This window comes from Panthera pardus, unplaced genomic scaffold, assembly GCF_024362965.1.
Source record: "Panthera pardus isolate Hobbes unplaced genomic scaffold, ASM2436296v1 HiC_scaffold_15, whole genome shotgun sequence".
Taxonomy (NCBI): Eukaryota; Metazoa; Chordata; class Mammalia; order Carnivora; family Felidae; genus Panthera; species Panthera pardus.
Window position 1 is genome coordinate 4008098 of NW_026526710.1, and position 15633 is coordinate 4023730.

The 15633-nt window shown below is 50.9% G+C and overlaps 1 protein-coding gene across 9 annotated transcripts in view; it reads left to right on the forward strand.

Moving 5' to 3' along the window:
* CUX2 (cut like homeobox 2) overlaps window positions 1–15633 on the forward strand; it is a 320662-nt gene that overhangs the window by 301466 nt on the left and 3563 nt on the right. For 8 of the 9 annotated variants that reach the window (XM_053902021.1, XM_019467450.2, XM_019467452.2 and 5 more), the window contains 5 exons: window positions 1011–1798; window positions 2532–2691; window positions 9277–9546; window positions 10763–10951; window positions 12162–12435. In XM_053902021.1, coding sequence (XP_053757996.1) covers window positions 1011–1798; window positions 2532–2691; window positions 9277–9546; window positions 10763–10951; window positions 12162–12435 — 1681 coding nt within the window. The remainder of the gene's footprint in view (window positions 1–1010; window positions 1799–2531; window positions 2692–9276; window positions 9547–10762; window positions 10952–12161; window positions 12436–15633) is intronic. The other variant, XM_019467451.2, reaches the window with a different exon arrangement.

A 15633-nucleotide genomic window follows, 5' to 3' on the forward strand; every position in this document is an offset into this window, starting at 1 on the left:
TTTATTTTATGTGCTGTAGTGTTTTTCTTGTCTTTGACATTTGCATAGATGGATCTTAGCACATTTAAAAGACAGGTCTTGGGGCGCCTGGGTGGCTTGGTCGGTTAAGCGTCCGACTTCAGCTCAGGTCATGATCTCACGGTCCGTGAGTTCGAGCCCCGCGTCGGGCTCTGTGCTGACAGCTCAGAGCCTGGAGCCTGTTTCGGATTCTGTGTCTCCCTCTCTCTGACCCTCCCCCATTCATGCTCTGTCTCTCTCTGTCTCAAAAATAAAAACGTTAAAAAAAAAAAATAAAAATAAATAAATAAAAGCCAGGTCTTTTTTTACATTACATTTTCCCCATGAGCACTTTCTCTACACATGCTAAAATCTCTGTCTACCTGGTTTGTGATGGCTGTCTAATATTCTGCCATACGGACGGACCGTAATTTATCCAACCCCCGATTGTTGGACACAGAAGTTGCTGCCAACGTTTTGCTGGCATAAACACAGGCATACCTCTTTTGAGTGCATTTCGTTGTGCTTTATAGATGTTGCTCTTGGTTTAAACTAAAGGTTTGTGGCAACCCTGTGTCAAGCAAGTCTGTCGGCAGCATCGTTCCAGCATTTACTCACTCGGTGCCTCTGTGTGACATTTGGGCAATTCTCTCAGTATTTCCAATGCTTTCATTATTATTCTATTTGTTATGATTATCTGTGGTCAGAGATTAGGGCTTCCTGAAAGCTCAGGTGATGGTTGGCATTTTTGAGTGATGAAGTATTTTTTAGTTCAGGTATGTACGTTGGGGTTTTTCTGAGGCATAATGCTGTTGCACACCAAATAGACTACGGTGCAGCATAAACATAATTTTTGTATACACTCAGAAACCAAAAAATTCATTTGACTGGTTTTATTGCAATATCTCCACAGTATCTCCAAAGTATACTCACACAGATGCCGTGAACAACTTTGCCCTTGAAACCATGCCCCTGACCGTGGGCCTCTGACCACCCTGTCCTCCTCCCCACAGGTGAGTCCAAGAACTCCACGGCCCCACTGGGCATCACCAACGGCACAGCCCCCGCCAGCACCTCGGAAGATGCCATCAAGAACATTCTGGAGCAAGCGCGCCGCGAGATGCAGGCGCAACAGCAGGCCCTGCTGGAGATGGAGGCCGGCCCCCGGGGCCGCTCGGTGCCTCCCTCGCCCCCAGAGCGGCCCTCGCTGGCTACTGCGAGCCAGAATGGGGCTCCGACCTATGTCAAGCAGGAGGACAGCAGCGGCGGTGGCGGCGGGGGAACCAGCAGCAGTGCCACACAGACCTCCCTCACGGTCTTGTCCCCTGCTGCCTTCGTGCAGAGCATCATCCGGAAGGTCAAGTCGGAGATTGGCGACGCCGGCTACTTCGACCACCACTGGGCCTCGGACCGTGGCCTGCTCAGCCGCCCCTACACCTCTGTCTCACCCTCCCTCTCCTCCTCCTCCTCCGGCTACTCCGGACAGCCCAACGGGCGGGCCTGGCCCCGTGGGGACGAGGCCCCCACGGCCCCCGAGGACGAAGCGGCGGGGGGCGAGGACGAGCCTCCCAGAGTGGGCGAGCTGAAGGCCGAAGGTGGCGTCCCCGAAGCGGGCAGCGGTGGGCGGCTGGCCTACTACCCAGCATACGTGCCCCGCACACTGAAGCCGACCGTGCCGCCCCTGACCCCCGAGCAGTACGAGCTTTACATGTACCGGGAGGTGGATACACTGGAGCTGACGCGCCAGGTCAAGGAGAAGCTGGCCAAGAATGGAATCTGCCAGAGGATCTTTGGGGAGAAGGTGAAGATAGTGGGGCCCACGGGACCTGGGGCGGGTGGACCACCGGAGGACCCAGCCCCCGGTGTTCATGGTCTTGAAAAGACAGGTTGTGTGCATGAACAGGAACAAGGCAAAAGCAGAATTCAAACCCAGGTCTGCATGACCCCAAACCCTTTTTCCTGCATCCACTCGTCCCTGGGTCCTGTGGGAAAGGAAGGGCTGGGCTGACATTCAGGTCTATGGTTGTTAAAGCAGTGAAGTGCTTCCCTCTGGTTAGGAGTAGCCACTTACCTCTCCTCCTCCAGAACCCTCCGTTCCTCCCAATGGTCCAGCCGCCAAAGGGTTAAGACTCAGCCCAGCCAGGGTTCCCCTGCAATACCAGTGGTTAAGTAGTTTTGAACATCACTTCTGCCCTTGGCAGAGGAGCAGGTCGAGAGTCAGGTGAGCTGAGAGGAGGAGGAATGACATCAAGGGAAGATGCCTCTTCCTAGAGGAGGGGGCTTTTGAGGGGGCTTAAAATCAAGAAGGATTCTTACACGTAGGGATATCTGGAAGGGCACTGCAGATGGGGGGGGTGGGCACAGCACAGGCACACAGCAGGCACCTGGGAAATGAAGAACAAATCAAGGCAGCCCTGGCCTCCCAGGGAATCAGAGTGAACAGTGGGCCAAGTGTCCTGCAGAGAGGGAGGGAGGGGATGGCCGGGGTCCCGGGGGGCCTGCCTCCCTACACTTCCTGCTCCGCCCATCCCCAGGTGCTGGGCCTGTCACAGGGCAGTGTGAGCGATATGCTGTCCCGGCCGAAGCCGTGGAGCAAGCTGACACAGAAGGGGCGAGAGCCCTTCATCCGCATGCAGCTGTGGCTCTCAGACCAGCTCGGCCAGGCCATCAGCCAGCAGCCCAGCGCCTCTCAGGGTGAGTGTGGTCGGGACCCTCTCGTGGGCTGCTGCCAGTGTGCCCCTAGATGGTCTCCCTGCTTTTCGTCCTTCCTTCAACCAGAGGAATGACGTCTGCCGGTGGTTTTAAACTCTAGGTGGCGCCTAGGTGCCTACAGCAAGCGGAGACAATCTTTGGATGCAGAGCTGCCCTCCCATCCCCTGACCAGAATCACTGATTGATCTCTTTTTCCGAGCGATCCAGCATTCATCCTCAGAATCCTTAGCGCAGACATTTGGGCTGTTGTCCATCCATTAATGATGCACAGGCAAGCTGGAGTCTGAACGTTGCCTGAGCGAGGAAACTGAGGCTCAGAGAGTTGCCCAAAGTCATAGAGCCAGAAACGGAAGGATGGAGTCAGGGGAGGGACTCTAGGAAGGCTAGGCTCCCTCTGCCAGGATGAGCAGTGGGCAGGCCAGTCAGTCCTGGTGAAGTGCAGGGATCAACAAGAATACTGCCGTAACACCAGGCAACAAAATCATCCCAGGAGATGGGGTTTATTTTAGAAGTTCGTGTCCACAAGACAAGACTGCACATTGTTGGAGCATTGGCTACAAGCCTATAGATTAAAATATCAAAAAGAGGGGCACCTGGCTGACTGAGTCGGTAGAGCATGTGACTCTCGATCTCGGGGTCGTGAGCTCAAGCCCCATGCTGGGTGTAGAGCTTGCTTAAACAAAATGTTGGGGCACCTGAGTGGCTCAGTCGGTTAAGCGTCTGACTCTTGATTTTGGCTCAGGTCATGATCTCTTGGTTTGTGGGATTGAGCCCTGCATTGGGCTGCACACTGATAGCAGAGCCTGCTTGAGATTCTCTCTCCCTCTCTCTCTGCCCCTCTCCAACTGGCACATGCAATCTCTATCTCACTCTCTATTAAAATAAGTAAACCTTTAAAAAAAATTTTTTTAATGTCAAAAAGAGTCACCACTCACCAGCCTGGGGAGAGGGGTTCCACAGGGAAGGGGACCAGGAGGAGATCGGGAGGGGAGGGCTCTGGCTGGCTCTGTTACTTTTTTTTTTTTTTTTTTTTTTTTTTTCAGAGAGAGAGAGAGCACAAGTGGTGGAGAAGGGCAAAAGGGAGAGAGAGAGAATCTTAAGCAGGCTCCATACTCAACACGGAGTCCAATGCAGGGCTCAATCCCATGACCCTGGGATCGTGACCTGAACCAAAATCAAGACTCAGGATGCTCAACCAACTGAGCCACCCAGGCATACCTGTTGCTTGCTCTTTGTCTTTAAAACAAACAGGGAGGGGAGCCTGGGTGGCTCAGTCGGTTAAGCGTCCGACTTCAGCTCAGGTCATGATCTCACGGTTCATGGGTTCGAGCCCCACATCAGGCTCTGTGCTGAAAGTTCAGAGCCTGGAGCCTGCTCCAGATTCTGTGTCTCCCTCTCTCTCTGCCCTTCCCACCCCCTCAAAAATAAACATAAAAAAAGTTGGGGAGAGGGGCGCATGGGTGGCTCAGTTGGTTAAGCATTAGACTCTTGGTTTCGACTCACGTCATGATCTCAGGGTTCGTGGGTTCAAGCCCCAGACTCTGTGCTGACGGCACACAGCCTGCTTGGGATTCGGTCTCCCTCTCTCTCTGCCGCTCCCCTGCTCGCTCTCTATCTCCCTCTTTCAAAAATAAACATTGAAATTTTTTTTAAAAAATAAAAAGAGGGAAATTTGAAGCAAATAACAGAGCGTTAACATCTATTTGGGTCATGGACCCAGGGAAGGGAGGGAGGATTTACATTTTCTTTTTTGTATATTTCTAGACTTTGAAATATTTTAGAATTAAAATTTTAATTGAAAATGCCTGCCCCACCAGGCTGTTTTAAGAAGCACCGCAACAGTTCTAATGACCGCTGCCGTTTGTCACACACACGGCTGAGCACTTGGTACTTTCATCTGTAATCCTCACGTCAGTCTTGACTGGAGGGACTGTTTGTCATTCCTGCTTTCCAGAAGAAGAAATGGAGGGTCTGAGTAGGACAGTGATTTGCCCAAGGTCACCCGCTGGGTAGTGGCAGAGCCAAGCTTAGAACGCAGGGCATTTAGCCATTAGGGTCCACAAGAGTGCCCACCCCATTTACCATAAATTTACCACTTGAACCCCTTTTAAAGTGTACAATTCAGTGGCATTTATTACATTCACAATTTTACACAACCACCACCTCTGCCTGGTTCCAGGACATTCTCATCACCCCCAAGAAGAACCCTGTGCCCATTAAGCAGTCATGCCCACTCACCCCTCCCCCAGGCCCTGCAACCACGAATCTGCTTCCTGTCCTCATGGATTTGCCTCTTATCCATGGAATCGTACAATATGTGGCTTTTTGTGTCCGGCTTTCCCTTAGCATATGTTTCCAGGGTACATCCAGGCTGTAGCATGTGTCAGTACTTCATTCCTGTTTATGGCCAAATGATATTTCCTTTAGACCACCTTTTGGCTACTGTGAATAATGCTGCCATGAACATCCATGCGCATGTTTTTGAACACCTGTTTCTGATTCCTTTCGCCGTATACCTCAGAGTGGACTTGCTGGGTCATATGATTTTTTTTAACGTTGTTATTTATTTTTGAGACAGAGAGAGACAGAGCATGAGCAGGGGAGGGGCAGAGAGAGAGGGAGACACAGAATCCGAAGCAGGTTCCAGGCTCTGAGCTGTCAGCCCAGAGCCCGACGTGGGGCTCGAACCCACAGACTGTGAGATCATGACCTGAGCTGAAGTCGGGCACTTAACCGACTGAGCCATCCAGGCGCCCCATATGATTATTTTTTTATAAAGTTTATCTATTTTGAGAGAGAGCGTGCACTCACATGCACGCATGGCAGAGAGAGAGGGAAAGAGAATCCCAAGCAGCCTTCGTGCTGTCAGTATAAAGCCCAGTGCGGGGCTCGAACTCATGAATGGTGAGATCATGACCTGAGCTGAAATCAAGAGTCGGACACTCAACCAACTAAGCCACCCAGGTGCCCTGGTTATATGATAATTCTATGTTTAACTCGCTGAGGAGCTTCCAACCTGTTTTCCATAGCGACTGCACCATTTCACGTCCCGGCAGCAGTGTGGCGGGAGGGGTTCCTGTTTCTCCACCTCCTCACCAGCACCTGCTATTCCCCCTCTTTGACTGTAGCCATCCCAGCGGGTGTGAATTGGTATCTCATTGCAGTTTGATCTGCATTTCCTCTATGTCTAATGGTTCTGGTTTTTAAAAATGTCTTTGTTGTGTAGGATAGAATTAGGCAAGGACAATCAAGAAAGGTGTTCCTCGTGGAGGAAACAGGACAAGCAAAAGCTAGGAGGATCATTCACAGATTGGGAAGGGAGTGAGGCCCAGTGAGCGTGGCCACCCCTGTCCCTCCACAGACCAGGAAGCCAGGGCCCAGGTTCATGGAAGCAGAGATGTGAGCGGTAGCTGCTGGCTTGGTATGGTAGGGGGTGGCCGATCCAACCAAGGCCCCCACAGCCACCACCTGTCCACAACCTAGAGGCAGGAGAGGTATCCACTGCCCATAAGGTCCCACAGAGTCCAGCCATCGGGTTGAGTATGAACCTGTTCCGGCCCCCATTTTGTCCTTGGCCCGGCGACTTGAGGGTGAGCTGCTTGCCAAAGGCAGGTTCCAAAGCACGGCCTCCCTCACACCAGCTGCCTGCCACAAAACCTGCTTCAAATCACCAGCCCTTCAGCGAAGCCCACAGTGGTGGGCATGGGTACATGTGTCTGAGGCTTCTCAGAATTCTCTAGCAGTTGAGGAAGCCCTGTTCTCCCCACATCGTCTCCGACTTTTCTCCGAGTCTCTCCGTGTCATCTTTCCTCTCCCCTCTCCCTTATCTTTCTTGCTGCCTTTCTTACTGTCTCTTTGTCCCGGTCTCTCTCCCCGCATCGCCTTCTTTCTGTGTCCCTCTCTCCCACTCTATTCTGTGTCCTCCGTCACTCCATCCCTCCTTCCATCTCTCCCTCACTGTCTCTCTTCATCGTAACCAATTGTCCCGTTTGCCCAGGGCATGGGACTTTCTGTACGACAACCAGGAAAGGCCTGGGCAGACAGACCAGGTGGTCACCTGCTCTCCCCACTCTGCCCCGCTCACATTCCTGTCCAGAGCCCCTGCTCAAGCCCCAGCCAACCTGACTGTCCGTGTCCAACCTCTCTGTGCTTTGTATTTAGTGTGTTCCTCCTGATAGAGTTGATTTCTGAATCTTTCAGTAATTTTGTCAGAAGCAATCCTTGAAGTCAGAGTAGTCAGAAGAGGCCAGCGTTCTGCCTGGAGGCTGGCTGGTTTCAGGCTAATCATCTGGGTTGCCCTCCGTCTCCTCATCCCGCTCCTTCTCTGGCTGGAAAGCTGGCCCTTTAGGTGGGGATGCAGGTTTTCCAAGAGGCAGATGCCTTCGAAGACCCTAGATTCTCCTCCAGCGGAGCCCAACCCCTCTCCCGTGGCAGCGAGGGAAGGACTCTTGAAACAGCCTCTTGCTTCCCCAGACTGGCCCTTCCCCACCAGCTTTGCCTCTCTGATGGTGACAGTGATGGGGGGGGGGGGGGGGAAACGTGTTAGCTCCAGCATCACATGTTTGCCACCTAGATGACCAGGATCACCCCAATTTGGGGAGGCAGGGAGCAATAGTGTTCTCCTGACACCAGATATGGGCGGCCAGTCCCACAGGGCTGTGATGTCACCACTCAGAACTTGGAGGCTTCACTTTGCACCTTGCAGGGATAAGCAGAGGTCCTGACTCAAATTTATTCATTCAACAGGCTTCTGCCCAACACCTCCTTCTTCCCCAGGCTCCAGGACTCACCCACGACTTACCTGTGGTCCCTGCCTCCAGGGGCTTGTCATGGATAAGAGGAGAGTGATTCAGGGACTGGGCTTTAGCAAGGTCATCCTACCCAACCTGTCTTCCACTTGGCTTTCTTAATATATATTCACACAAACATCTTTTGATAAATGAAAACTGTGGCTTATAAACTCACTTTTTAAATATGCCATTGTACTGTGGACATCCTTTCAGCTTTGTTGAGATGAACTTGACATATTAACATTGTGGGAGTTTAAATGATGATGATATGGTGATGATACGATATGCCTATGTATTGTAAAATGTTTGCCACAGTAAGACTAGTTACCACATCCTTCGCCTCACGTAATTACCATTTTGTTGTTACGTTGGGAATAGTAAAGTCCCTCTTTCATAGGCAGTGTCGAATATAAAATGCTGGATTATTAACCAGTCACCACACTGTACATTAGATCCCCAGAACTTACTCATCTTATGTGGACATCTTTTCATTATGTTGTTTTATGTTCATTTGTTTATTTTGAGAGAAAGAGAGCACAAGCAGGGGAGGGGCAGAGAGAGGGAGAGAGAGGATCCCAAGCAGGCTCTGTGCTGCCAGCACAGAGCTCGATGTGGGGCTCGATCCCACAAACTGTGGGATCATGACCTGAGCCGAAATCAAGAGTCGGACGCTTAACCTACTGAGCCACCCAGGCGCCCCTCATTACGTTATTTTTAATTGCTTCGGGAAATGACCGTATTTTATTTAGCTGATCTCTGACGGTTGAGCTTAAAGGGGTTGCCAACTTATTTTTTTGTAACTTTTCATTTCCCAAGTAATTTCTAATTAACTGAAGAGTTGAAACAATAGAACAAGCTCTCTGTACCCCACACACAGGCTCACCAACCGCTAATTTTGCCACACGTGCGCTCTTTCTCTCCCGACCATTTGAGGTATTAGTTGACAACATCATGTCCCTTTACCCCTAAATGCTTCAAAAAGTTTTTTCCCAAGAATGAGAAAGAAATGTGACAATGATACAATACTGTTAAGGTAGCCCACTATCTATATTCAGGTTTCTTTGGTTGTCCCTATAATATCCTTCACATAATTTTTTAAAGTAAATTATATGCCCAACATGGGGCTTGAACACACAACCCCAAGATCGAGAGTCGCGTGCTCTACCGACCGAGCCAGCCCGGCACCCCATCCTTTATAAAATGTTGTTTCTCCCTGTCTAGGATCAGATCCAGGACTCCTTGTATTTAGTTGTCGTGTCTCTTTAGTCTCTCAATCTGAACAACTCTTCTGCCTCTCTTTGTTTCCCAATTTTGACATTTTTGAAGCCAGTCATTCTATAGACTGTCTCAGTTCAGCTTTGTCCGATGCTTCCTTGCGCGCTTTTAGGAGGAATATCACGGAACTGATGCTGTGTCCTTCTTCTCAGTACATGGCATCAGGAGGCATCAGTGTTAATTTGTCCTTTGATTGGCGATGTTAACTTTGATCATTTGGTTACGGTGATGTCTGCCAAGTATCTATACTGAAGAGTTAACTGCTTTTCCTTTGTCGTCAATGAGTGTCTTATAGAGAAATACCTAGAGACCGTGTAAATACCCTCATCAAATTTGTATTCACTAGTTTTTGCATCCAGGATGGTCCCTGCCTAAGATACTACTATTGTGGTTGCAAAATGGACTGTTGCCAACACTTGGCCCTAACAAACAAGCCATCCAAACCATATTTGTCTGTTCCAAATGGCAGTAACTGCCTTCTCTGTCTCTCTGTGGCCCACAGCCAGTCCCACGGAACCGAGGTCCTCGCCGTCCCCACCCCCTAGCCCCACGGAGCCGGAGAGGAGCTCCCAGGAGCCCTTGAGCCTGGCACTGGAGGGCAGCAAGGAGAACCAGCAGCCGGAGGGACGCTCCAGCTCCTCGCTGGGGGGGAAGGTGTACTCGGGCAGCCAGGCCACGGGGGGCATCCAGGAGATTGTGGCCATGTCCCCCGAGCTGGACACATACTCCATCACCAAGAGAGTCAAAGAGGTCCTCACAGACAACAATCTAGGTACAGCGTGGTGGGAATCAAGGATGCTGCCTCCTGCCTTGATTGGCTCTTATTTGCCTTAAGCAGAGTGTCCTCACTGAGATCCCAGGGCCCAGAGTCCAGCCTGCAGGTGCATCCAGGACTCTGACCTGGGTCGGGTCCCTAGAATAGGACAAAAGGGAGGTGAGGGCAGGTCTGATGTGACCTGAAATCCTCAGCCCACAGTTGACAGTGAGACTCTGGCACAATCCTGACCCAGTGCCGAGCCCCTTGCCCTCTGGGGATACAGGGGAGAAGCTGTCCTAGAACTCTTACATTCTTTGGATCACAAAATCCTCTGAGTCTCCAGTGCAGGTCATGCCCCTCTCCCAGGGGGGTGCACACGGACCCCAAATTTTTCACTGCAATTTCTATTATAAAAATAAGACATGTTCATTATTTTAAAATACCAAACAGTACGGGGTGGGGGGGTGGGGGGGGCTAAAAAGTAAATAAAATTCCCCCAACCTCCCAATCATCCTCCACAGTTCTTATATCTTTGATACTTTCTGAAAACCTGCAAGAATATATGTATACCTTATTTCTTCATTTTTTTCCCCATGTAGCCGAATTTATATACGCACTGTCCTAGAATTTGCTTTTTAGAAACGAACACTGTTTTGTGGACGCCCTTCCACATTAGAATGATCAGACCCCCTGCAATCTTTTTCCCTGTTGCAGACTGTTTCAGGCCAGGGATGTCCCACATTTTTTACCCAATTGATGGGCACCTTGGTTATCTCCAGTGCCTTTGAAACTGCATCCGTGTGCATCTTTGTGCCTTTGAGCAAGTACAACTGGTGAATAGATCCCATTGGAATCAATCGATCCCGGCAGTGGAATTGCTGGATCAGAGAATATGCACATTGGAATTTTGATAGAATCTGTCAAATTGCTCTCTAATGAGGTGATACTAGTTTGTATGCATGAAGTTTTCAGACACGTTCAGGGAAGCTCCTACGAGGAAAGAAGGCCTAAATTATGAAAGCGTTTTTGTGGGTAGCTGTCGGGTCCCCTAACCCCAACCCCCTTTTTACAGAAAAGTCCCCTCCAGATTCACACCTGGTGTGGGTTCCCCGGTGTGTATGGTCCTTCCTTCCGAGTTAGTGGAGACATCCCCGGGTTCTCCTCTTTTTCTTGTCTCTTGAGAGCACTCTTCCCAGCCTGGGGGTAACAGGTTGCCCTCCCCTGTCCCTAGGGCAGCGGCTGTTTGGGGAGAGCATCCTGGGACTGACGCAGGGCTCCGTGTCTGACCTGCTGTCCCGGCCCAAACCCTGGCACAAGCTGAGCCTGAAGGGACGGGAGCCCTTTGTGCGCATGCAGCTGTGGCTCAGTGACCCCCATAATGTGGAGAAGCTGAGGGACATGAAGAAGCTGGAGAAGAAAGGTGAGCACTGGGTATTCCGGGTGTGACTACAGGCTTTCCCTTTGGAACCGTACGTAGTTGTAACACAGATACACCCAGGGCCCCACCGATCCCACCTCAGCCTGGTGCGGGCTGCAAAAAACAAAACAAAACAAAACAAAAACATAGCAATCCCCCAGAATATAATTGAAAGCAATTAAAACATTTACTATATTTCCCGTGAGAATCCCCATACCTCCCCTCTCCCAGCATCCTTCCATACACCCAGAGCTGCTTCAAAGTCTTTGCCGGTCCCAACTGCATATTCCCCAGAATGCTCTCTCGCTCGCTCTCTCTCTCTCTCTCTGATCCCTCTTTGCCTATTACCCAGATTCCGAACAACAAAGCACAACATTGGTCCAGCAAACAGGAGTCCTCCCTTGTGGGTGTGGAGGCGATTGCAGATTCTTACATTATATCCCTGAAAACATGAGCTGGCATCGAGCACCTGCCGCTTGCCCACCCGATCTCATGCTGTGCTGAAGGGATTCTAAAAAGCTCAAGGTTGGGAGATGAGATACAAGGAACTGAAAAGTTGTCACCCAGGGCACCAAGGGCCCAGGGCCAAGCCAGGCTGTGAGGGGCACACGAGCTGTTGGCATCTGTCAACTTTGCAGTTGAGAGCTTGGCCTGCCACTTCCTGGCTGTGTGACGTTGGGCAAGTTAACCCCTCTCTCTGTGCCTCATTCGCCTTCATCTGAAAAATATAAAAGTCTCATTGCGGTGAGGATTAAAGTACATCCTCCATTCTGAAGTAGGCTTCGTTTTCTCCCCTACATTTTGACAATTTGAGGGTGCGACGTGCAATTATGGGGATGGTTTACATTAATGTCCTTCCCCGGCCCCCAAGACTGCAGCGACATTCAGTGACGCTTCTGTCAAGAGGACGCTGAGTAGCACCGGTTTTGAGCACTTCCTGGGAGGGCCCTGCTAAGCCCTCTGCATGCTCGACACCTGGGTGCTAACGGCCAGACTGAGAGGCAGGTGTGAGCAGACCGGCCTCTCGGCAGAGGGGCCGGAAGGATGTGGAAGCAGAGCGAGGAGGGGGAAGAGGATGAGAGTGGCAGCGGGCCCCTGAGTTTGGGGCACCAGCCTGCAGCCGCCCCCTCCCCGCGCCCCCGTGTGCTTGCTGCCCCTGGGGGCTGGGCCTCGGGTCAGCCCCCCTCAGTGCTTCCTCCCCCGCCTGCCCCAGCCTACCTCAAGCGCAGGTACGGCCTCATCAGCACCGGCTCGGACAGCGAGTCTCCAGCCACCCGCTCCGAGTGCCCCAGCCCCTGCCTGCAGCCCCAGGACCTGAGCCTCCTGCAAATCAAGAAGCCCCGAGTGGTGCTGGCGCCCGAGGAGAAGGAGGCGCTGAAGAAGGCCTACCAGCTGGAGCCCTACCCCTCCCAGCAGACCATCGAGCTCCTCTCCTTCCAGCTCAACCTCAAGACCAACACCGTCATCAACTGGTTCCACAACTACAGGTGCGGTACTGGGGCGTGCCCACCGGGAGGGTGGCCCCATGCCAGGGCCGGGGGAGCCCAGCTGGGCCTCTGAGAGGCGGGGAGGCCGTATGACCTAGGTGTTGAGATGCAGATCCAGGCAAACCTGGGTGTAAATCCCACCTCCACCATTTCCAGCTGTGAGAACCTGAGCAAATCACTTCACCTCCCTGAGTCTCGGTCTCCTGACCTATAAAATGGGAACCGTAGTGGGATCTGCTTCCTAGAGTTGTCCTGAGGACTCAGTGGGCTCCCGTATTTACACAAAATACTGGCCACGTGGTGTGGGGCAGGTGATGACATTGTTGTCACTGCCTTAATTACTCATCCGGTTTGCTCTATGTCTGCCTCTGTGAAGGGACAAGGAATGGTATTTGGGGCACGAGCCTGAGGAGCCCTACCAGCCCACTGAGACTCGTGTCGGGGCCCTGATTGGGGGCTCTTGGCCTCTCTCCCCCCAAGGCCAGAGGAACCTCTCTGGCAGCCCCTTAGCCTCCACCCTCCTGGGGGAGTGAGTGATTGCTGCTTCTATGGCTGCCTCCCACTCACCAGTCTCTAGTCTTGGGAGTCCCTGGCCTGCAGTGGTGGCTGGGCCTCCTGGGAGTTCAGTCCCAGGGCCGGCTGGGGGCATTGACTGGATTCAGCGGTACCTGAGGAGACTGCAGAGGGGTTTCCTGAGTTCAGGGGAGAGCGCTGCGGAGAAGGCTTGGTGGAATTCTAGGGACCGTCTTTGGGCCCCCTCCTCCCACCAAGCCTGAGCAGGAAAGGTCTCTGGTGTCCGTGTTGTGCCAGACAGGAGAGTCCACCAGTGTATTCCAGGGGCAGAGAGAAGGTGTGTTGCTCCCTAAGGAAGAAGAGGAAGGGGGAGCTTAGAAAGGTGAAACATTTGAAATCTCTGTCCACAGCCCCGGCACAGGCATCACACAGACCTGAGTTTAGTCCCACCTTGGCCGTGTGCTCTTGGGCAAGTCACTCTATTTCTCTGAGTCTCATCCCTATTTTACAGATAAGGAACCTAATACTCACCCCACAATGCTGAATCAAGGATCAAATGAAAAACTTGAGGCATAAATATGGTGTTAAATATTACTGCTTATGCTCTGGCTCAGACTTGGGGCCTTCCAAACAGCAAATGACATAGGCCCTTAAATCCTTATATCCCCTTTCCCTTCCTGGGGGATATGGGGATGTCCTCTCCCCTCTTGTTCCCCACAGGAACTGAGCACTCCACTTTTATCTAACATATTCATTCAACAAATAGTTAGCAATGTAAGCACAGTGATCCAGGATCTGGAGATACAGGGGTTCAAAGCCAATATCCCTGGCCTTATAGAGCTTAAAATTATGAACCAGACAGTGTTACTACGGTTTAATTGCTATAAAACAGGAAAGAATAAGGGGCTAAGGAAAAAGAGAATTCCGTCCGGGGAAGACTTCCCAGAAGAGGTGGCATTTGAGCTGGGTTTTGAAGGATGACAAGGAATTTGCACCAAGAAGCAGAGAGAATTACACTCCCAAAAGAAACTGCTCTCAAAGAGTTATAGAAGAATATATTGTTTCATTCGGTAAATGTTTATTGAGCACCTACTCTGTACCAGGCACTGAAGAAAACAAGACAGAGTCCTTGCCCTTAACATCTCTTACAGACCAGCAGGGAAGGTCACTATTAAATGAGCACTCATATTAATGTATCATTACAAACTGCAGTGAACTCTGGGAAAGGTGAACAACAGGATATTTTGAGAATAAATTACCAGGAAGACCCTGCTATAGATTTAAGAGTCAGGAATTAAAAAAAAAAAAAAAAAAAAAAAAAAGGCGGGGGGGGCACCTGGATGGCTCAGTTGGTTCAGCTTCCGCATTCAGCTCAGGTCATGATCTCGCAGTCTGTGAGTTCGAGCCCTGCTTCGGGCTCTGTGCTGACAGCTTGGAGCCTGGAGCCTGCTTCAGGTTATGTGTCTCCCTCCCTCTCTACCCCTCCCCCACTCGCCCTCTGTCTCTCAAAAATAAACGTTAAAAAAAATTTTTTTAAAGCAATTAAAAAAAATAGAAGAAAGAAAAAGAAAAAAGACTAGTTTATACTATGGTGTGAATGACTATTCTCCTCACATTTATATTTGATCTACAGTTTGGAAGTTCTAATGATGGGACTTCAGGCACTGAGCCATTCTAACCCCCATCCGATCAATCCCACCTCAGTGGAAACCACTAGGGCTCTCCCTGGTCCCAGCAGCTATTCCTTCTAGAGGAGACTGAGGGTGAAGGTAGAGTCCCTTGAAAGGTGGGCAAGGCCACCTTTGTGGAGAGACTGGGGACTGAAGCAAATGACCCCTCACAGTCCTTCTAGACCCAGGATCCTGGGATGGCACTCCATCCCCAACCTGGGCAGGGAGTCAGGGAGGCAGGAGAGTATACCCAGATAACTGGGTTCCCGGCCCAAATGCTCACTCTGTGAGCATGTGCCTCTCTGAGCCTTGTCTCCTGTATCTATAGGAATGAGACTAGTATCTCTCTCATGAGGTTATTATGAAAAATAAATGAAATAATCTGCAAATAGTGTTTGGCCTGGTGCCTGATACATGATAAGCACCCATTATTATGATGTTTATAATTACAATTTAGATTGTTAGTATTATATATCAGTAACATGTAGTTTAATATAAATGGGCAGAGGGCCACAGCATTGAAGGTGCTGAGGAAGCCCTTTTGCTCTATGACCTTGGACAAGACGTTCGACCTCTCTGACCCTCATTTGTCTTTAGGAAGATAACTGCTGGGGTTAGCCCCAGTCCAGGCTCTTCTTGCTCTCCAACACGTGTCAGACCAAGTTTCCCTCTGACAGCAGGGAAGCGGTTGAAGCAGGGAGAGAGAGAGCGAGCTCTGGACTGGAATTTGGGCTACCCAGGTTCTGGTCCTAGCTCTGCCGTGCGCACCGGGGTGGTCCAGACAAGTCACTCTCCACACTTCCCCTTCTGGGCTGACGTCTAAGAGTCCCTCCAGGAAGGAAGCAGAGAGTTGGGGCCACAAACTAGATCTGGGTTTGGCTTCAAGAAATACTCTAGACTGGTGCCGTCCAAAAGAAATATCATGCGAGCCACATGGCATTTAAAGTTTTCTGGGAGCCACATTAAAAAAAATAAATAAAAAGAAACACACGAAATGTAATTTGTTTTATTTAGC